General features: G+C 34.2%; 1 protein-coding gene across 1 annotated transcript in view; it reads right to left on the bottom strand.

Moving 5' to 3' along the window:
- FNDC3B (fibronectin type III domain containing 3B) overlaps nt 1-24,247 on the bottom strand; it is a 546,318-nt gene that overhangs the window by 185,222 nt on the left and 336,849 nt on the right. Inside the window, exons 8-12 of the mRNA XM_053710139.1 lie at nt 21,426-21,583; nt 19,795-19,852; nt 14,587-14,729; nt 12,362-12,413; nt 2,170-2,294 (exon numbers count right to left, since the gene is read on the bottom strand). Coding sequence (XP_053566114.1) covers nt 2,170-2,294; nt 12,362-12,413; nt 14,587-14,729; nt 19,795-19,852; nt 21,426-21,583 — 536 coding nt within the window. The remainder of the gene's footprint in view (nt 1-2,169; nt 2,295-12,361; nt 12,414-14,586; nt 14,730-19,794; nt 19,853-21,425; nt 21,584-24,247) is intronic.

Genomic DNA, 24,247 nt, shown 5'->3' with positions numbered 1-24,247 from the left:
GTTCCTGTTAGAAATGTAAGTGCAGAACACTGTTATATGTCACACAGCTATTGGCTGCACACTCTAGTGACCTATTTATAACTGTCCCTAATTGGCCACAGCAGAGAAGGTAACCTAAGTTACAACATGGCAGTTTCCACTGTTTTATAGACACTAAACTTTTACACTTATCTTGTCAATATATAAAAAGCTAAAGAAACTTTAAAAAATACATCTACCTGTTATTCTCTATTCTTTTCTTTAAATGCATCATTCTGTCTAGCATTTAATGTGTTTAATGTCCTTTTAAATAAATAGATAGATAAATTACTATTATTATTATTATTATTATTATTATTATATAAACAAATATTTAGATACAATTTTCCATAAGATTAGAATATAGCCAACTGTGTATAATGCTACTATAAAAAGTTGTCTGGGAACTGAACAATTGGGAGGAATAAAACTGCAGTCTGTTACAATAAAAAAAAACAGCAACTGGAATGGAATATGAAAATCTGAAGACTAGAAAGTATTTTCCTGTGTGATAAATTGTATGTAGACTATTTCATATTTCCAAACAGACTAAACTTAGATACACACAAATAAAGGATACATTAACCCCCTGGCTGTTTTGTTCTGCAGACCACACTGGCAGACAAGGAGTTAAGGTTCTGATGTCACGGTGGTCTCATGCATTTCAATAAAATACACTTATGTTTCCATTAGAGATTAATCTTTCTATCTGTTTATTCCTGAGACTGAAGAGCCAAGTCATTAGTTCATCTCTTTTTACGTAACACTGAATTGATTTTCGGCAGCATTTTCAAGAGCTACTATTATTGTTTAGAGTTTGGCATGGTAAGAACTACTGAGCTATTACTTAGCTCAAATCCGTGTTTGCATAGTTATGTGGTTATGATGGCTGTCTATATTAAAAAAAAGCCAATTTGAAGCAGGAATGACTGATTTATTAGCAGAAATAACTTTAAAGGGACAGTCAACACAAACATTGTTATTGTTTAAAAGATAGATAATGCCGTTACTACCCATTCCCCAGCTTTGCACAACCAACATTGTTATATTAATATACTTTATATATATATTTTTAAGTAGACAACCTAAGGCTTGTTCTAGGCACATGTTGGTATGTTTCATGCCACCATTTTACCACCAAATGGGATTATATTAAAACAAATTCACAAACTTTGCTTTGTTCTGTTGGTAGTCTTTGTTGAAAGCTAAACCTAGGTTGGCTCATATGCTAATTTCTAAGCCTTGAAGGCTGCCTCTAATCTCGGTGCATTTTGTCAGTTTTTTACAGCTAGACTGCGCTAGTTCATGTGTGCCATATAGATAACATTGTGCTCACTCCCACAGAGTAACCTAGGAGTCAGCACTGATTGGCTAAACTGCATGTCTGTTAAAAGAACTGAAATAAGGCGGCAGTCATATGCTTAGCTATAAGGTAATCACAGAGGTAAGAAGTATATTAATATAACAGTGTTGGTTATACAAAACTGGGGATGGGTAATAAAGGGATTATATTTCTATTTAAACGATAACAATTCTGGAGTAGACTGTCCCTTTAATCTCACTATGCATACACATTTGAACATTATACCTCTGTTGGATCTGCCATCTCTTTATCTGGTTTTCATTTGAATGTTTTTATGTAAATCTTATAAAGTTTTGAAATGTCAGCTCTAGCAATCTGATCATACATGCACAGCTGAGGATACTGCCTTCTGCTCATGTGGTTGTCAAACAGATAGTTTTGTCACAACTCAACAAAACGTTTTAAATTACTTTTAAGAATTTATGTTGCAGATATTAGATGAGTAAGAGGAATGTATTAAAGTGATGGTAAACTCTTCCCTTTATAAAAACAGATCTGTTCTCCAATCAGTGCCTTAAGGGAAGAGTGGTGATTGGCCGTTTAAACCATTAGCACACATTAAAATTGATTTTTGAAGTGAGAGGCAGAGCATGATGTATTTAAATTTCATATCTATATTAAAAAGTAAGTTATAGCACAACTTCATTACAATTGATAAATTAAACTCCATCTAAAATATCACTAACATTCCGTATCTGTTTTTATAAATGGGAGAGTTTACCATCACTTTAACATGGATCAAAATAACTTATATACTTTCAAAACATCACTATAAATATTATACTGACCTTTTGCCAATGTCATTTCGTGCTGCTAATCTAAACGTGTATCCCATTGCTGGACAAAGCTTTGTTAACTTGCAGTGCCTCTGGCTGCCCATATAACACTCTCTAAACACACTATTTCTTTTTCCCTAAGAAAAAAAGAAAATAGTAAATCATTTAATGAGGGATGGAAAAGATACACAAAGAACATAACAGTAAGTAACAATATTTTATTTTCTATAAGGATCACCTAATTTATAAAAAAAATAACTTGTTGGTGTTAATCTTTTTCACAGTTAACCAAACATGTCAATTTTCTTAACCAGAAATACATCTATTGACTATTTATGTTACATGTTTTTTGTTTTGCAATATTGAGAATGAAATGTCTTTACATGATAGTGTGATAGTATCAGTACCTGGTTTCAGTTATGCTCTTGTTTGCATATTAATATTATGTTAGAGAGAAAAAAAAACCAAAGTAATTTTATCCTGATATCATACATCTTTATAAAAAAAAAATAACTGATGTCAGTGCCTGGCAAAGGCTGTGATCTGCTGACATTACAGTAAATCTGTTTGCTCTGTCTTAAATGGTGATGCAAATGTTTATACCAAGACTCAGTATCTCTGGAAGCTACACTTGAAAGAAAGAAAGCAGTGATACATGGCAGCTCAATAGCAGTCAATGTATCTCCAAGAAAGGACTGCAAAATACTGTTAGGCTTCAGCCTCTTCTAGTTTCTCTTTGTCTTCATAAGGCATTACAGTTTTCTTTGGCAACAAAGTGGTTAAACCAATAGTTATATTTTGATAATGCGGCTTTTAAAATAACTATTTCTAGTAATCAAGGTGGCAGACTAAGCATATTCTCACTTAGGACAGACCCTCATAATTATGTTCAGTAGGGAGATGAAGAATTTCCAAGAAATGTGTGGAAGATGACTATAAACTGACAGCTCTGTGTGTCCAGCACAGGATTTTAAGGAAGCTCCAAGTATTTAGTTGTAATACATTTTTGTAAATCCTCAGCAAGATAATATCAAATCCCACCTATGTTTAATTTAAAAATGCAATATAAGTGATATATAAATAACCAATTAGGGGCTAGATTACAAGTGGCACGCTATTTAGCACTCCCACTCATGCTTTAAATTACCGAATAGTAAGCTTTTTTTTTGTCAGCGTATTACAAGTTAAAATAAAAAAAATTTGCACAAAAAGCAGAACTTCAAATATCGTGACCACGTTAACATTTTCCCCTTTAGACTTCACTTAAGTGAGAAAAGTGGAAAAAACACCCATACTTCTGTGCAAACCCGACATGAAACGACTTTGCATAGAAGGATATGTTCTATTTATTCTTAAATACATATTTTTATATACATCTGATGGATTTTTGGTAAAATATATATTGATACCTATAAATATCAATGATTATATATAGAGATATATACAGTATAGAAATATTTATTTAAAAATACTTAGAACATATTCTGCTATGTGAAGAACATTGGAATGTGAAATATTTACAGTAAATACAGGTAAACATTTTATTAAATATGAATATTACATAAATATGATTTTACATGTTTTCAGCTACTTGACTGCAAAAGGCCTTCAATGCACACACATATATATATTTATTTATGTCTGTATATACAGAAATACATATATAAATATAATTATATATATAATATATATACACACACACACAAATATTTAGAAATGTATATGTATGCATCTCTATGCTAAAGCCCTTTGCATACATTTTTTTTAAACACCTGAGACCTCAAATCTTTTTAATGTAATATTTTTTTTAAATAATTTTTGTAAGTGCACTTTTAAATGTATTTTTGATGCATTTTGTGCAACTTTTTTGTTGAACATAACAGTTAACCAGAGCTCTGAAGTCTCACTACGTTAAATTCAATTGTGTTCAAGCGAACGTGTTTACTTTCAACTCGTAATACACATGCTATTTCCGACGCGTGCAAAGACCCGCAATACTAGCACTAAGCTGAATAATAAAAGCATTTTCAACAAAAAGCGCAATACCAGAACAGGTGGGTAGCATGTTAATGAGTTACATATGTACATACTGCTTACAGAAATGGGGAGAATTAATGTTATGCACTTTAATAGAGGTGGAATTGGATTACCTTGTATGTACAAAAGAGTGTTCTAAGAAAATCCTAAAAAGGAAATATCTGCAGACTTGACAGGATCTCTGGTCTTTAGTTGTTGTCAAAATCTATGCAATTTGTTATCTGTCATGTTTTAGTTCTAACGCTCATGTGTTTGTTTATCCAGAAACATAATGTTTTTGCATTACTTCTATGAATACTGATTACTTGAAACCTTTAGGGTGAGTAATTAAAGTCATGTGTAGTTCGGTAAACACATATAAATGTTTCCTAAGTGTTTAATGTGTGACCTGAACTGCCTGAGCAAAAAAAATTATCCCATAATGCAAAGGCAAGAAAACAGAAAATGTAATTTATTGATCGTTCTCCTCTGACATACGTTTACCGCTCTGGATCATTGGTGACCGTGCAGTGTCTTTGTTTACATCCTGTTTCTCTCTAATGAGCTCAACAGATGAAGCGCTTTGTGGTCACTGCTTGATTTTCCTATTCACAATACAGTTTTTAACCTAGAATGATAATTATGAATCTGACCAGATAAAATAAAGACGCAAATAACCTTTTACAAAAACAAATTATATCATACGACACCGGTGAACATCATGCATGTTGTGTTTGTCCTACTAAGCTGATCAAAAATATAATCTTGAAGGCTTTACAGTACATTAAAGTATTTTTTTTTATCATATGCATAATAAATAACCATGTGCAATAATACATAATATAAAAGCATTAGAACTCTTTTGTTAGCACAATTTGTATTGTTTTGCAGTACAGGGACACACCACTTGAAAGGGCTATTCATTAAAATGCCACTACAGTCAAAATTAGTTTCATTGCACATTCTTTGTGCTTTCTTGGGGCAGTGGAAAACACTAAATGTTTCATATTTAAAGGGACACTAAACCCCTATTTATTTTATGAGAGTAATTTTAATGCTTAAAAGGGACACCAAACCCAATTTTTTTTTCTTTCGTGATTCAGATAGAGCATCGCAATTTAAGCAACTTTCTAATTTACTCCTATTATCAATTTTTCTTCGTCCTCTTGCTATCTTTATTTGAAAAAGAAGGCATCTAAGCTAAGGAGCCAGACAATTTTTGGTTTAGACACTGGACAGCATTTGTTTATTGGTGGGTGAATTTATCAACCAATCAGCAAGAACAAACCGGTTGTTCACCAAAATTGGGCCGGCATCTAAACTTATATTCTTGCTTTTCAAATAAAGATAGCAAGAGAACAAAGAAAATTTATTAATAGGAGTAAATTAGAAAGTTGCTTAAAATTGCATGCTCTATCTGAATCACGAAAGAAAAAATTTGGGTTCAGTGTCCCTTTAATTTTAAGCGTAATATGTGCTTCTATTTCATAAGCAAAAACTACAGTATTAGGCAGAAAAGCCCATCAGAATCGCTCACTCCACTGAAAATTGCAGGACGTGCTCACTTATCCCTGATTCCCACACAGCCGTGACCCATCTATCCATGTGTGAAGGGAGCAGGCCATACCATTTTTAATGGAGTGGGTGGAATGGCTGAATTTCCCTGCATTAAAAAAAATAAAAAAATAAAAATTACTGCAGGTATGGTGGATGGCCAGGGCACTTAACACATAACTGATCACATAGTTTAGAGAATTAATATTGTTTTTGCTTATGAAAAAGGGGTGCATAATATGCCTAAAAATCTGCAAAATGACTTACAAGAAATAAGTTTTTAAGCAAAATAAATAAATAACAGAGCATTATAAAGTTTTTTCACAATGGGTAAAGTAAACCTCTTATGGGGGAATTACATTTTGAATTTAATATCCTTTTAAACCTTTCTTTAGAATCTAACCAATGGGAGACATAATAAAGAGGAGAGCAAATTATTTGTGTACAGCTAAATTATTAAATGAGAAAAAGACATTGCACAAAATATTAGGAGAGTTTACACTTAAATCTTCCCTTAAAAAAAGAAATAATAATTTGTGGATTCAATTGTGATTCCCAGTTGAGTAACAGATAATTCCATTAAGTCAAGATTCTGCCTTGAGAAAGCTCCATCACAATCTGTTATATAAGTCTGTCCTAACTGGCCTTCTACTCTCATTCTGTGCTTGGAATCATTGGAAAGACTCTACTCTGTATATGTAAAACAGTTAAATGTATATGAAACTCAAAAATGTCCTTTTGTGATTCAGACAGAGCATACAGTTTTAAAAAGAAAAACTTCCAATTGACTTATTTTATCAAATTGGCTTGTTCCCATGTTTTTTGGTTGTTAAAAGGGGATACCTAGGTAGGTGTCTGGAGAACTACATAGCAGGAAAATAGTGCTGCCATCTACAGCTCTAGCAAATGAGTAATTCATTCTGTGCAAAAAACTGCTGCCATATAGTGCTCTAGACACGCTCCTGAACTTACATCCCTCATTTTTAACAAAAGATACCAAGAGAATAAAGAAAATATGATAACAGAAGTATATTAGAAAGTTGTTTAAAATTGCATGCTCTATCTGAATTAGAAAAGAAAAATAGATAGATAGTGAGAGGTCCATGAGCCATCAAATGTGGGATTAAACGTACAGTCCAGTCCTACAGGAGAAGACAAAACCACCCCACACAACAGAGCTTTAATCCCCTCACACTTTCCCATGATTCCTTAGTCATATTTTTTCCTCCAGCAAGGAGGATGGTGAAACTTGGAGTGCTGATCTACACATCGATTGAAAGGGGTTCAAACTGATGTGAGTCCAGATATCTCTTTCAGAGGGCCCGGGAATAGGACAGAGGAGTGTAAAGGAGTTTAGAGTATGAAAGGGGTGAGGGAAAGTTGAGTGGGTTTTTTTTTAAAACAAATTTAAGGGATAAATCTAATTATTTCTTATTATTTTAAAACCCTTAAATTCCAGAACCTGAAGCAGTAGTATACATCAGAATGTACAGAGAGATGCAAAAAGATTTGCAGCACAAAGAAAAGACTGCAGGCTACTGGACTAGTTAAATACTTCAAACCCACTTTGTGTAAATATTCACAGATTGACAGAAAAAGATTCAAATATAGTCAAATATCACAGGCATACTCATTTACACTAAATAACTTATTGGGAGAAAAAATAAAAGTCCAGCAGGACTGGTACTCATGCACACACACAAACTACAGTTAAAACTTGCTGAAACTCAGATAATGAAATTATCTAGATTGCACTGATTATATTGTAATTTGTTACTCACAAGAGATATATATAATATATGTGTCTGTTCAAATAGTTGGCTCTTGGAGTTACCCAAAGTAATGTAGGCAGGAAAAAAATTGAAATGTCTGATTTGTTTTTAGCCTTCACAGAAAGCACCACAGCATTGCAAGCAAATCAAAATATATGCGTTTGTGTACTTGGGATATAAGTTTGTTAATTAGTTTCAAGGGCACGACATATAAATATATTGGTAGTTCAATCTTATGCAAAATAATTATGGTTGCAAATGTAGTTTGGCTTTTAGTTTAAAATGTTGCAACTTGCGGTTATTTAACTCTCACATGAGAGGGGATCACTAAGTGGTTGTTAGCAAGTGCCGTTTATAGTAATGAGGTGGTGGCATATGCCTTTAAGGATAATGAAATAGTAGCTGTGTGTTTTGCAGGGGGTTTGCAACCAATTATGTCTCCACTGTTGTTTAAAACCAAAAATAGGGGTGTTTCTCATCAAAATTGTTTATCTATTGTTGCAAAAACTAGTTATTATAATAACAAATTCTGACTCACAGATATGAAACCAGTGATACTGTATCTATATATAGCAACCAATATAATGATGTATTGATTTAAGCCCCTACAAAGGGTTATTTATGTGAAAAATACTTCGTATTATGCAAAAGGAAAAAATCACTGCATTAGGTAATTTAAATCTCTATATACCGCTTAAACCTTTAGAGTATTAACCCTTTCAAAGAAAAAAGGTAAGTGGTAGGCAACCTAACACCAACTCCTATTATCTAGGAGGTCAACAAGTTAGGCAAAATTCAAAAAGTAATAATCAGACTAAACTACACAAAGGTCTCTTCTATTTCGAGACCGTGATTAACGTTTAACTGCCACTGTTTAGCTGGATCATAACTTGAGTGCTATTCAAAAGATTAACTGAGTCAGCTATCTAAAATAGGAGGTTCCATAACCTCATGAGAGTGCCCCTGACGCGCGTTTCACATAACGCTTCCTCAGAGGGGTACGCGCTGGCCGGACAGAGCGGCATATAACAGAATCTAAAACCCGACCTTCTGTTTTGGATTGGTTCTTCAAAGTTACACTCCACGATACATGATTGGTTAACGTTGATGTCCATTACCATGACGTTAATTGAGCACAACAACGTTATGAGCTGGCTACTTCATAAATATAAGAAAGCTTGAGTGGTTATATGGAAGAAAGAGCAACTGTATATATGACGATAACGCAGAAAATGGAAAAGTGAAATAAAGGAGGGAAAAAGATGTGTGTGATTAGCTGCTAGGATATGACATGTGTTAAAAATTCCTTGCAAATATTTAACCCCGCAGATTTGTAGAGATGTTTATAGTTTGTTAGTATACATACATTTGTAACTGTAGCTAATCTATAAATAGCTGCATTATTTTGGTACTGTGATTGTGTGTTTCCAAATAGAAATTGCTCCCCTATTATTCAAAGTATACAGTGAATGCTGGGAGCATACAAATGAGAGATATTTCATGTATATATTAACTAAAAACTATTACTGCTGTACTTGTATTCAGTGTACTGATGATGACCTTATATTAATAAACTGATTTATATGTACTGCCTTGATGACTGCAGTTAAAACAAAAAATGAGTAACATGAGAAAAATAAAGAGATATAAAATAAAAAAAGTCACTGCATCTGGTTCAAAATCAACATTCACCAAAAATAGTGAGTCCAACATTGCCCAATTCTAGTGGTATTTATGTAACATTGCAGAGTGACAGTGATGAAATAAATTGTAAGACGTGCATACTGAATATGAAGACAAATAATAAAGTGATAAAACAAAATGTTAACTAAATTAAAAGTGAAAAAAATGGAATAATGTTCTTAGTGCAGGACAAGTGACATGTTAAACGAAAAATAATATTATAAAGTGATTATTGAAAGATTTTGTTAAATTCTTATTATAATACGTGAGTTATGTAGAGTGTAGAATGAATGACAGTGAAATTGATTGTGGTGCAAGTTTATTATAAAAATTGATATCATTATATACATAAAAAGTGGATATCATAAGAATTAGAGGATCATTGTTCCAATATACTACTCAATGGAAGAAAGAATAGTGCAGGACATTGCTTATATTTACATAAGTGCACGGAGAAAGGATACGGATCTAATGAGGATAAGTAATTACAATAAACATTATAATTATTATATTCATTTAATCCATAGGGGGTGTACAGTGTTGAGATAGGTGTATCCAACGGCATTCTGCTTTCAGTAATGGGTCTTCAACATATAAGCTACGTTGTTGCAGAGGGTTTATATATTTACTCAAATGATTTACCTATATTGTATATGATTTGATATACTGAATTTTAAAGGGTATATATTAAGCATGATGTCTTCACAGTTTTTATAACACATAAGTGTTTACACACTGGTGTTTTCTTTTTGTCTTATTAACAGTTAGGAAGTAATAATCACACCACTGTTATTTGAATGCTTAAATTGTTTGTGTAACTTGGTTGCCAGGTAACTACCTGGTCTCCATGGATAGGTTTTGGCGGCAATTTCTTGGAATGTAAGATGGGAGGGGGTTTATTTTGGGTTTAAAGTCACTTTGTTTCTTGTGCACTGTGTTCGGTCTGAGGAAGGTGTTTGCATACCCCGAAACGTCACCATTGAATAAATAAGGTATTATTTGAACTGAATCCAGCGAGTGCAGTCCCTACTTGTGATACTCTATTGAAATTTTGATCTGAGCACCCTGGTTGCTGACTATCTTTGAATGCGAGTGCAGATACACAGTGGAAATATATATATATATATATATATATATATATAATTAATTATTTATACTTATACAGTGTGTCTCTACTAGCCGGAAATCTATGTATTTTATGCTTTTTTTTCCGACCTGAAAAAGCTATGTAATGCACAGAGGGCTAGAGAGCCTAGTGATTATGCTGTATTTTATTATTGGTAGATAAAGGGGTAGAAAGACCAATGAGTGTTATGTGGAAGGCTGCCTTTAGCAATGAATTGGCTGATGCAAAGAAGGCTGCCAGTAGAAGTGGGGAGGTGCGTGTGTGTGAATGAGAGTGGTTTGTATGTGTGTATGATTGTGTGTATATGAGTGTGTGTTTGTTTGTGTATATGAGTGTGTGTGTGTGTATGCGTGTATTGTGTGTGCGCGCCCTGTGTGTATGAGTGTGTGTTTGTGTGTGTATGAGTGTGTGTTTCTGTGCGTACCTGTGTGTATGAGTGTGTGTTTTGTGGCTTCTGTGTGTATGAGTGTGTGTTTCTGTGCATCTTGTGTGTATGAGTTGTGTTTATGTGTGTCTGTGTGTATGAGTGTGTGTATACTAGCTGGAAATCTATGTATTGCAGGCTGTAAAAGATGTAGATCAACCCCTTCCCCATCTCCTCTTTGCCACCTGAAAAAAAAGCTATGTAATGCTAGACAGGGTTGCAGCATGAGAAACTGCATTCTTTACTGGTTGATAAAGGGGTTGAAAGACCAATCAGAGTTATATGGAAGGCTGCCTTTAAGCAATGAAGTTGGCTGAAAGAAAGGTTTGCCAGTAGGAGGAGTGTGTTTGTGTGTGTGTGAGTGTGTTGTTATGTGTATGTGGGATACGAGGGGTTGTGTGTATGTATAAGCATTATTGAATAAACAGAAGTATAGTAAACAAAGTAATATACCAGCCTTGCAGTTTATATTTAAGCAGTAAATTGCTAATTTACAATCACCTGAATCTACAGTACACTCAAAAATAACTTATTTTTTTGTAAAATTAAATCCACCATAAAAACATTGCATGTTAAAGAAACATTACCACTCTTAGATTTATTTTGCAGAGGCAGAGCTACCACTGTCAATTGACTATTATAGTTAAAAAAAAACAGATTAACAGGTCAGTGATTTTATGTGGTAATTAGAAATTATATATAGAAAATGGTTATCTGTGTTTTTAGCACATCTCTGTAACATTTTGTCAAGAAACTGCAACGGATACTTTATAATCGGGGGGGGGCAAAGTGTATTCCTTGCCTGTGTGGCAAAAAAATCTTAGCACCGGCCCTACTTTCTTCCCAAAGTAGTTCTTCTTCTGAAAACATCAATTAGGAAATGATAGTCTCATCTCTCTGCCCCGCACCAAAACCCTCACAAAAAAAACAACTGAAAAGAGAGAAATTACTTCTTAAGTTGGATGTAGTATGGCCTTGAATTTTTTTCTTTAAGCTCTAAAGAATTCAGACTTTCTTCTTCTATGTATATCTATTTCTCAGGTCACCCCGCAAGGGACAGAAAGCTACTGCTACCTTGTCAGAATGGCTTACAGCTTTGATTTGGCATAGTGTTACTAGTTGAGAGGAAGTCCTACCTCTGAATAAATACTGCTCATTTCTACCAGAGTAGATGACACTTGTTGGCACGTTTGCCTCTTCTGAAGCTGCTTTTGGTAGAAACTTCTGCAGGCCACAGTGCCTAACTAGTACCTCTACCTACCGTAACTGTTTTTCCCCCCTCTCTATTTCATGGTGGTCTTGTGTATAGTATCCCACATATGATGGCTCGTTGACTTCTCGTCATCTTATGAAAGAAAACTAAGAATTCCTGTTTACCTGATAAATTAATTTATTTCATGATGGTGAGAATTCACAAGACCTGCCCTTTGGTTTTTCATAACAGCTGTAGTTTGCCCTTATTTTATACCCTGCTTTTTCTTTCCTATTTTCATGAACTCTCACTATCATGAAAGAAATTAATAAATCGGGTAAGCATACATTTTTTTTTGCTGGTTTTATATCCCTTTAATACACTTTTGCAAAGGGGAGAACTTAGATAGGCATTTATAAATAATTAAAATATCTTACCTCATCCCACTGTAAAAGGTAGCAGGTGATTTTTGAACCGTTATCAATTGGATGCCTAAAATAAAAAATGTAGTTAAAGTTTTAAAGAAACAAAACCAAATGGTTATCAACATGGGTGATCCGCAGGGGGGGGGGGGGGGGGTCAAGAGGAGGCACTCCCCCCTTGTTTTTTTTCTGCTTTCCTCCCTTGCTGCACCAACCTAGAAATATATTGTTATTATCTGGGATAATACAGGGTGCACATAACGATTGTGCATATCTGTGTAAGTAATAATAAGTGTGCCCCAGTATTAATACTCCCCTCACGGCACCACCCCTTGTGACCAATACACTATAGCCTCCTCCTTATCTACATCTGGTTTCTAAATTTAATCTGACTGGTGTACATAAACCCTGCCCAACACTGTGTAAACCTGCACAGTCAGTACATTATGTTGTGTCAAAGTGCTGATGAGTTTAGCACTGCTAGCAGTAGTGAGGGGGGCAGAAAGATTTACTGTGCAGTGCTACATGTGCCTGCTAAATTTATGTTTGTAATTTCTACTTATATATTATATTTTTATGCGCCCAAAATTCCTAAAAATATATACTTCATAGCCCTCCTTTCTGGCTCTGCATTCTTTTTAACAGCGTCACTAGCTTGTTTTTTTAATCACAGCCTCCCCAATCGCTCTGTTCAACTCAATGTATTGCGCTTCTACACTGGATAGAATGTTCGTTAAGATGTTATAATCACTTCTATTATGTTTTATGTCCATTTAATCAAGCAAGCCATTTAAATGCATTTTTAAAAGCTAGAATGTATTGTTGAGGACACAAATGTATAAATGCATAAAATAATATAGGGGTCCAATACTGTAAACTAGGGCTCGACAAACCCAAGAGCCAGGGAGCCACTGGCTCTTAGAAATTTACCCATGGCTCCTAACTTTCTGGGTTATATTTCATATATTTATATAAAAATTCATTAAAATTATGGGGGGAGATAAAAATCTGAGATTAAAATCCTCCATGTCTCAAAAGTAAATCATTATAAATATTTGCATAGAAAATTAGCACATCTAGGCAAGTTACCCGCTTACGATTCCCTAGTAAAACTCCACATACATTGTTACCAATGCACCAGAGTATTCTGGGTAAAATATGCAAATTAGATATGCAAAATCTCAAGTTTTTTTTGCTTCAAATACTGTTAACACAGCGATCCCTTAACAGGATTATTGCAACAACACAAAAATCACTCACTAGACAAGCTTGTTTCGTTCTTTTTAGAACTCGTCAGTAGGAGATAGATTTCTATTTGTTGCATTGGTAAAGCTAATTTAAGGGTTAAATCAAAATTAATTAAAATTATGGGAGGATTTAAAATCTGAGATTAAAATCCTCCATGTCTCAAAAATAAATCAGTAAAAAATTTTGCATAGAAAATTAGCAAATCTAGGCAAGTTCCCCGCTTACGATTCCCCAGTAAAACTCCACATACATTGTTACCAATGCACCAGAGGATTCTGGGTAAGATATGCAAATTAGATATGCAAAATCTCAGGTTTTTTGCTTCAAATACTGTTTTAACACAGCGATCCCTTAACAGGATCTCCCCCATAATTTTAATGAATTTTGATTTAACCCTGAAATTAGCTTTATCAATGCAACAACCAGAAATCTATCTCCTACTGACGAGTTCTAAAAAGAACTAAACAAGCTTGTCTAGTGAGTGATTTTTGTGTTGTTGCAATAATCCTGTTAAGGGATCGCTGTGTTTGCATATCAAATTTGCATATCTTACCCAGAATCCTCTGGTGCATTGGTAACAATGTATGTGGAGTTTTACTGGGGAATCGTAAGCGGGGAACTTGCCTAGATGTGCTAATTTTCTATGCAAAAAATTATATTGATATATATTTATATACAAATACCTCTGTCTGGCTTCTAGAAGTATGTCTGGCTTCTAAATATTCTTACTGGCTCCTAAATTTTAAACAGATTTGTCGACCCCTGAACTAAGAAACAATGTACAGGGGCTTTTCTTTTAATTTGTATAAGGGATCATACATTGAATACCTCATTGGTTTGAACACAAAGGCACAGGCTGCCATTAGCTCCACACAGCAATGAGTATCAGTAAACCCTTGTCTGCTAGAGGACTGCACAATGAATTGTAGTCATCCCTAGCAGCCAGTGAGCTCAATAATAAATCAATAAAATCTACTTGAACTTCATGACTTACCTTCCATTGTAACGATAGTGCGCTTTTGGTTCTGTGAGAAAGTTTAGGTGGGAAAGGACATTCAGGTGCACAACTATGAGTGGTGAAGCTGACAGGCTCTGTACCGGATCCCTTTACTGATGTATTCATTGCATACACTCTGCAAACAAACATAAATACGTTTCTTAAACTTTATGACACCAGGTTTAATGTGCACAGAAAGTTCTCAACTGTTATATTACTCTCAACAGGTCACTGCCTCATCACCTAAGTAAAAACTCAAACTCCCTAACATATATTTGCAAAAGTTCTCCTGTATGAACATGCTGCACAGATTTTGCCTGCTATGTCTGGCCAAAATATAACAACATAGTTTCCAATCACAAAATCCTCACAAACACAAGTGAGTTATTCTTTATATGGTGGCTTTAGTTATGTGACAAAGGCTTTCAGGCAAATTTCTATTTTCTCCCCCACCTTTGACTTTGTTTTTAATCACACTTGAGTCTATGATATACAGTATTTTTCCTTTCAAATTAGACGATGATAATTCCATATATAGTGTTTGATGATGCATAACCTCACTATTACAAAATAAAAGCACTATTTATGGTTATTTTGCCAGGCACAGTAACTAGTGTGATCTGTGGTCTTGTCGGAAATATTTATTTTAATATCTTACTTAAAGAGACAGTCTACACCAAAATTGTTATTGTTTAAAAAGATAGATAATCCCTTTATTACCCATTCCCCAGTCTTGCATAACCAACAGTGTTATATTAATACACTTTTTTTTTTACCTCTGTGATTACCTTGTATCTAAGCCTCTGCAGACTGTCCCCTTATCTCAGTTATTTAAACCAATCAGTGCTGACTCATAAATAACTCCACAGTAGTGAGCACAGTGCTACCTATATGACACACATGAACTAGCAGTGTATAACTGTGAAAAAACTGTCAAAATGCATAAGAGACGGCCTTCAACGGCTTAGAAATTAGCATATCAGCCTACCTAGGTTTAGCTTTCAACTAAGTAAAATGGAAAGTTGTTTAAAATTGCATGCCCTATCTGAATCATGAAAGTTTATTTTTGACTTTCCCTTTTAAATGTATTCTGTGTAACTGTTCTGAATCTCACAAAAATGTATCATAGCATAAAGGCAAGGTTAGCTTTAGCTTCCTTGGTATAAGGCATATGATATATTGCCCATTAAAAGGGACATGCTTGTCTTTCATGATTCCAATAGAACAAACAATTTTAAACAATTTACTTCTATTATCAATATGCTTCATTGTCTTTGTATTCTTTGTTGAGTGATTAGCAACTTGTAAAACAATGCTCTTGTAGCTTCATTTACATTATGGCCCAGGATTACAAGTGGAGCTCTAATTAACACTCCTGCTCGAGCATTTATTGCGCTAGAACTTTTTGTGCACGTCGGGTTGCGCTCATTTTATGAGTTGAAAGTAAAAAGTTATCACTCTTGTACTTACTCGACGTGCGCAAAAGCTGAACTTAGAATATTGCGTGTGATAACCTATTCCCCATAGAAGTCACCCCCCTCTCACGCAAACCTGATTGCATATTCTCATGTATTCTCAATATTTCACATTCCAATGTTCTGCACATAGCAGAATATCTTATATTATTCAGAAACACATATATCTACTTATATCTGATGGTATTATGGTACTATAATATATATATATATATATATATATTATATATATATATATATATATATAAACACATACACACACACATTACTATATATAGGTATAGATACTGTAGTATATATATATATATATATATGTATATATATATAAATATATATAGGCATATATATTTATAAATATTAAGAACATATTCTCCTAGGTACAGAACATTGGAAAATAAAATATTTACAGTAAATACACTTTTATCATGACACTTTATAAAAAATTAATATTGCATAAATATGCCTTTATATGTTTTCATCTACTTAACTGGGAAAGGACTCCAAAGCACTTATATATATATGTGTTTATATGTGTATGTAAATACAATATATATATATATCTATATGTATCCAGTTTGGCTTTGCACACTTTCTATGTCCAGTGGTAGTCAGAGATTTACATAGGTCACAGATGACTCCAACTCATGTTTCTTCATTCAAAAGAACATATATTTATTTTTGAATGCAGAAACATGAGTTGGAGTCATCTGTGAGCAATATATATATATACATATATATATATATATATATATATACACATACATATATATATATATATATATATATATAATATTGCTTGGGTGTTTCTTGATCTGCGCTGTATATGTTGCAAATGGTTATTTTGCTCTAATTAGTTCCTCCTGATATATTTCAATGGCAGCTAGTTTCTGAATATTCCACTATCATCAAATGGAATGTGAAGGAAAAAGGTATGGAGTTGAGTTTCAGAGTTCAGCGCACATAGAATGGAGAAAAACAAAAACAAAACCAAATTATGGTGCAGTATGTCAGTACTAGGTAATCAAAAACTAAACGTGAGATTTAAATGTGCTCACCTTGTTTAACCTCAAACATGTGAGGTATGTTGGAAGCATGGAGGGGATGTAATCCCTATCTGTGGTAAAGATGTTTCCAGCTGGTATGCAGAAACTTTTAGGCAGGTGGAAATCTTGATATCCCTGGAGTAGAAATATGTTGGTATTTCAGACAAACTTCTCCTCTCTGGAGTTAGGTAGAGACACTTTAATTCTTTTTGCTGGATTTCTTTCCTTGTTGCTGTTTATTTCTTTTCCCCTTCTTTATACTTGAAAGACTTCTGCTCTCTGGAGTATGGTATAAACTTTATGTATGCAAACCAATTGGTGCTCAGTTTACATACTATGAGATCAATTGTGGATATTAATTGCAGCACTCATGAGATGTGTATAAATGATGCTTGCAAGGACACAAAGTGAAATTTAAAATAAAAACACTTTTATTTTCAATGTCCAATAAAAAATGATAAACAGAAATCCTCTTTGATAATAGTCCAGATCAGGGACAGAAATAGGTGAGCAGTTGAAATATAGTATATTTCTCTAAATCCGGTAGTGAGTTTTTTTCTTATCAGGGCTGGTGCAAAAACAGCTAGCTGATAAAAATTAGTGATATTGTGGTATAGGATGCTGTAAGTACAGCTGAAGGTAAATTCCTTGCGGTGGTTTTGAGCTCTGAAAAGCTCCCAGAGTTCAGGTGGATAAGTTGGTGTTTATGATGGAAAACCGTAATTAATAGTTACATGAACTGCTGTAAATACAGCTAGATGATGATTCCTTGTGGTTTTTTGAGCTCTAGATAGCTCACAATATCCGGATGGATGTGGATTCTTAAACCTGTCACTGACAGGGTCAGTTGCTGAAGTGTTTGAAGCTTGGTCTGCCTGGACAGGAAGTGATGTCAGAAGTGGGCGTGCCCTTAAGCGTTTCGTGAATTACATTCACTTTCATCAGAGGGTCCAGGGAGACCAAGCTTCAAAACACTTCAGCAACGGACCCTGTCACTGACAGGTTTAAAAATCCACATCCATCCGGATATTGTGAAGCTATCTAGAGCTCAAAAAACCACAAGGAATCATCATCTAGCTGTATTTACAGCAGTTCATGTAACTATTAATTACGGTTTTCCATCATAAACACCAACTTATCCACCTGAACTCTGGTAGCTTTTCAGAGCTCAAAACCACCGCAAGGAATTTACCTTCAGCTGTACTTACAGCATCCTATACCACAATATCACTAATTTTTATCAGCTAGCTGTTTTTGCACCAGCCCTGATAAGAAAAAAACTCACTACCGGATTTAGAGAAATATACTATATTTCAACTGCTCACCTATTCTGTCCATGATCTGGACTATTATCAAAGAGGATTTCTGTTTATCATTTTTTATTGGACATTGGAAAATAAAAGTGTTTTTATTTTAAATTTCACTTTGTGTCCTTGCAAGCTCATTTATACACATCTCATGAGTGCTGCAATTAATATCCACAATTGATCTCATAGTATGTAAACTGAGCACCAATTGGTTTGCATACATAAAGTTTATACCATACTCCAGAGAGGAGAAGCCTTTCAAGTATAAAGAAGGGGAAAAGAAATAAACAGCAACAAGGAAAGAAATCCAGCAAAAAGAATTAAAGTGTCTCTACTAACTCCAGAGAGGAGAAGTTTGTCTGAAATACCAACATATTTCTACTCCAGGGATATCAAGATTTCCACCTGCTAAAAGTTTCTGCATACCAGCTGGAAACATCTTTAGCACAGATAGGGATTACATCCCCTCCATGCTTCCAACATACCTCACATGTTTGAGGTTAAACAAGGTGAGCACATTTAAATCTCACGTTTAGTTTTTGATTGCCTAGTACTGACATACTGCACCATAATTTGTTATTGTTTTTCTCCATTCTATGTGCGCTGAACTCTGAAACTCAACCTCTATATATATATATATATATATATATATATATATATATTACACATATACACACACACACACATACATATTATACATATACACACACACACATACATATTATACATATATACACACACACACATATATATAGTATATATTATATATATATATATATATATATATATATACACACACAAATATATATATATATTATATATATATATATATATACATACATACATACATACATACACACACACATCTAGACATGTATATGTATGTATGTCTATGTTAAGGCTCTTTATAAGGCATCATCATATCTTTGAGTCCTTATAACATTTGTGTGCAATATTTTTTTTAAAATAATTGTCATTAGATGGTGTTATTATGAGTGTAACTGCATTTTGAAATGTATTTTTTGATGTTTTTTTACACTTTTTTGTTTGCGAAACAGTTAACCAGAGTTTTGAGGTCGACGAGCCGTTAACTTCAATTGCACTTAAGCGATTGCGTTAACTTTCAACTTGTAATGTGAGCGCAGTTTAACTTACATGCAATGACCATAAAAATCCGTTAACACTTGCGCGCAAAAATTTGCACTCCACTTGAAATCTGGCCTTATGCGTTTACAAATTCATTTTTGAAAGAAATAAACTCAATTGCAATTACAATAAATGCAATACACAAAACAATCAATATTTATTGGTCGGTGCTGCACAAAATACTTCCCATAGTGTTAAGTGCCACTGTTACTTTCCAAGGTTATAACTCACCTATATGATATTCTGTCGCTGGCCTGAGGTCTTTCAAATGACACTCTAATTCTTCTCCGCTACAGAAACAAATTGTACAAGAAGAATGAATAATATGAAAGACAAACCTAATTCTGGCTGCTGTCATCAGCTGAGAGCACACCATCAATATTAAAGACAAATACACAGTACTGGGCAACCACTGTTGTGCAGAAACACTGGAGGTTCATTCATTTAAAAGTCAGGTTCATATGCTGTAGTGAGTTTAACTACTTGGTGGCCAGAGCAGGCTACAAACTTTGCTATTAAATGCAAATCAGTCTTAACCTTAAAAGGGCCACTAAACATAATATTCATCTCTTATCATCTGCATTTAAATAAAGTCACTTTATTGATGCTTTAGGTTTCTAAATGATATGTAGAATGGCATTGCATATAAAACATTAGAGTAACTTTAGTCTCTGTCCATCCTTCTCCCTCTGCTGTTCTTTGTTTTGTGCAAAAGGGTGGAAGAGCCAGTCAGAAGCTGTAATGTCCCCCACTCCATACATAGAAATTATCAACAACCTCACACATTCTGTACTATAAATAGGTATCAGGGCAACCATTTAGCCATGGTAAAGATTGGTGTAGGTGTGTGTTTTAATTATTTTCTATGAGACAGGAGGTAGAGCTTCTGATTGGTTGCACTAAAAGAATAGAAAAAAACACAGCTGAGGTAGAAGAGCAGCTAGGAACCAAAGTTAAGCATGCACCTACAGGAGGGAAAAAGTTATATATCCATATGGGATTTCCCACTAAATGATTTATTCCGAAAACACTTCCCAGGAGACTTTTTTTTTTATTTGCCCCTTACTGCTGAACCCTTTCATTGTGGTTGGGACCATAAGTTGTAAATGAAATATGATGCTCAGCATGCCGCCAGCGGCGCTTATGAAGCCAAGTTACTAAATACATAAAATAGCTGAAATCATTATGCTTATTCACACACTACTCATTCATCATTAACTATCAAAGAGAATGTCCACAGAACCTAGGTTCTTCAATTATCCTTTATTAGGCACGTATAAAAGCAATGTGACGTTTTGGGGTTGCCCCCTTTAACATATCATGGTATAATTAAGGGGGCAACCCTAAAACGTCACATTGCTTTTGTACGTGCCTAATAAAGGATAATTGAAGAACCTAGGTGCTGAGGACATTCTATTTGATGGTGGTAACAAGTATGGACTAGAGCCTGGTCTTGTGTTTTCACCTGCACCTCATACTCAGTAGTCGCTGTAACAATCTGAAAGTGAATTCATCATTCACTGGCGGTTTTTATTGTTGTTGATTTTATTTAATTAATGATGTATACAGAATGTTCATTTTATTGAAAGACTTTCCAGATACCATATTATAACCTTTATATATGAAATTTAAATGATTTTATAAGGCTTTAACTTAAACATATTTTCTATAGAATGCTTTATATTAAAATTTGTAGAAAACAATTGATGCTTAACAAAATATTCAATGGTTCAACCTAATCCTTTCATGAAAATGTCCCAGAATGCTCTGCCATATATAGACTGAAGATCAATTATTCTTTAATTGTTTATCCTCTCATCTCACCCACATTATTTAATTCATGCTTAGAATGGATTATATTACCTGTAAATGACTTTATATTTCCCATCTCTCCCTTTGTCTGATAAGGCAACCTCATAACTGCATACATGCGAGAGGCCATTACTGTGCTTATCTCCACTTATACAGCCATTGGGTGGAGACCATGTGACTAAAGCTGTTCTTGACTGTATGTTAGAAACCTGAACAGGAAAAACATATCTTATTAAATTGCAGTAATTATTTTTAAGTATTTATTGTACAGCAATTTTAATAATGGGATGGTGTGAGGCATTAAAGACAAAAAGTTTCCTTAATAGGTTTATATTGATTTTGAATGTTTTGAAGCCAAGTGATATAACTTTATTATCCTAACACATTAAACAACCCCAAATACAACTCAACAGAACTAGTCAAGCATAAGAACACAGAAATTATTCTAATGATTTAAGGCAGCACCAGTCTTTATAACTTGGGCAGAGATTTACACAGATATTTTACTAAACAACTCATGTATTCATTCTTTCTAATGATATAACACTAGCACATTACCTATAAGCAGTTTTTGTAGGGCTACCTCTTGTGATTTTGTCTATAGAGATCTCTAACCTAAGGCTTGGCGACCATGAGTAAGCCTACCAGAGATTTATAGGGAATCATTTGCTTCTGATGCCATACTATAATTATACCTAATATAGAATACACAGAACTATTCATATGAATAATGGCTGTAGCTGAGGAAAAGCATGCTCCATTTCTGTCTCATTCCTGTCCCTCCTAGGAGGAGCCTGTGAGTAAGGTTTTGGTGATGTGTGTATAAGTAGGTTTGTAGCAATTATGAAAAGTATAATCAGCGACCTACAACTTGCAAAATAATTCCTATGATGCATGCTTACACGTAAAAAAAAAAAAAACATTTTTCAATTAATAAAATTTGTAAAATGTTAATTTTTAGATTTGTAAAAAAAAAACAAAAAAAAACATAAAAATCCCAATGAATTATTTCCATTTTACAGACACAGGTTCTTGACTATATAGCCTTCACCAAACACACACACAAACTATTTACTTCCGAAGTAAACGCACAACCTGAAAGTGTACTTCAGTTAATGTCAAGCTGAATGCTAGTACAGTTTGGACTGCTAAATGAACATTGGCATTCACAACAATGAGATTTCTGTTCATATATAAAACTGTGTGATTATTATGTCAGTATGGCACGTGGCAATTAAATGATTAAATCACTCCAGTTTCTGGAGTGCTGCTGAGATGTCAAGAGTATCTGTAAGGTAGAAATTCATATACTAACATACAATAGTTCTAGATTTATTAAGCCTTGAAACTTAAGGATGATTTCAGGGTCATACATTTCACAAGACCATACATTCCATAACAAAGAAGAAATGGAGCTGTGTCTGAACACCTTAAAGGGCTACTGCACAAAACATGCATAGGATTGTACAAACCACATCATTTCTACGGGTTACACAACACAACACAGCCATATTATTGTGCCCAGGCAGGTTTCTAGCTTAGAGCTTTAATTTTCGCACAAAACAGTTGGCGTGGCCTAACTGCTAGAAGCATGGGTTGCTTTATTTAGTCATTTAGAACTATATATCAGGAAAAAGGGCCTTGTAATCATGGAGGTCTATATGACCCTGTAAAATGAATTGGTTTATATCTTTCACCCTCTTCAATGTAACAGTATTAACATGTAGGGTAAGCAGGGATTTCAGCTCCTTTGGGTCTGTTTCCAGAGTGTAGAGTATCATGAGTTCATTTTTTCTCACACCACAAATATTAAAGAAAAACAACATGTTTGATGACAGAAGGAACCTAGTAGTATTTGCTGTATTTCTCACAATCACTTATACTGGAAAGCTTTTGTTTAAAATATGTTGTAATGATTATTACAGCAAAGTCATTTTGGCTCCTGACTTGAGTCAGAAAGTTAAATATCTGACAAGGTGACTTTGTAACTTCATTGTTGGAAGTACTGCAATCATATGATTAAACAGGGGTCATGCAACCTGAGCTTATCAGCAATAGCTATCTGTCAGTCAGTCTGTCTGTCTATATTAAACTTTTGCCTTTTAACATATGAGAGTCTGTTGAGTCTGCTGGATTTTTTCCGGGGTGCTGCCTTCTCGTTTTGGATCTGTCTATAGTACCTTATCTATAGTATATATTTAGTCTGTCTTCTAGTCTATCTATTCATCCATCCATCTGTATTTCAGTAAGTTGGTGATATCAGTTCATATATTTTTCTACTGTTTATCAAATAATCATAAAAGCTTGCACCACATTGCAGACACATTAATATATGATCTCTGCATGATATCTACTCAGTGATTATGGCTGCATGAATAATTTATCTCCCACAAATGGAAGACATAATTAACAGGATGAGAAGTAAACAACACTAGTGTCTGGAAAAGGAAAAACAAAAGCTGCAAGTAAACAGCAGATTTCTGAAATATTTAACCACTGGTGGTGAAGCACTGTTTACTTGTAAATGTTCCCTAAGCTGCAAATTCATATCCACTATATGTCTTTATGGTATTTCAGAGTCAATTTGTTTAATGCTATTTTGGTTACAATGTCCTGTTAAGGGACACGTTAGCCCTGAAAGGATTTTAACAAATAAAAACAACATAAAAGTTTAATTATTTACGTCTGAAAATGGATCCTTGTTTCTTTTGAAAGTCCTGAAGGAATTGCCTGTGTCAGGCACTGCCCTCTAGAGTTTATACAGAAGTAATACACAGCATAAACAGATAGGAGTGAAAAGTGCCAGAAGCAGTAGTGCCTTTCAATAGAAGCAACTAAGACATCAATAGAGGTCATTTTTAAGCTTAAACTTT

Source organism: Bombina bombina, chromosome 4, assembly GCF_027579735.1.
Source record: "Bombina bombina isolate aBomBom1 chromosome 4, aBomBom1.pri, whole genome shotgun sequence".
NCBI classification, from domain to species: domain Eukaryota; kingdom Metazoa; phylum Chordata; class Amphibia; order Anura; family Bombinatoridae; genus Bombina; species Bombina bombina.
The sequence above is the reverse complement of the archived record's forward strand: the minus strand, read 5'-3'. Positions and strand labels throughout refer to the sequence as shown.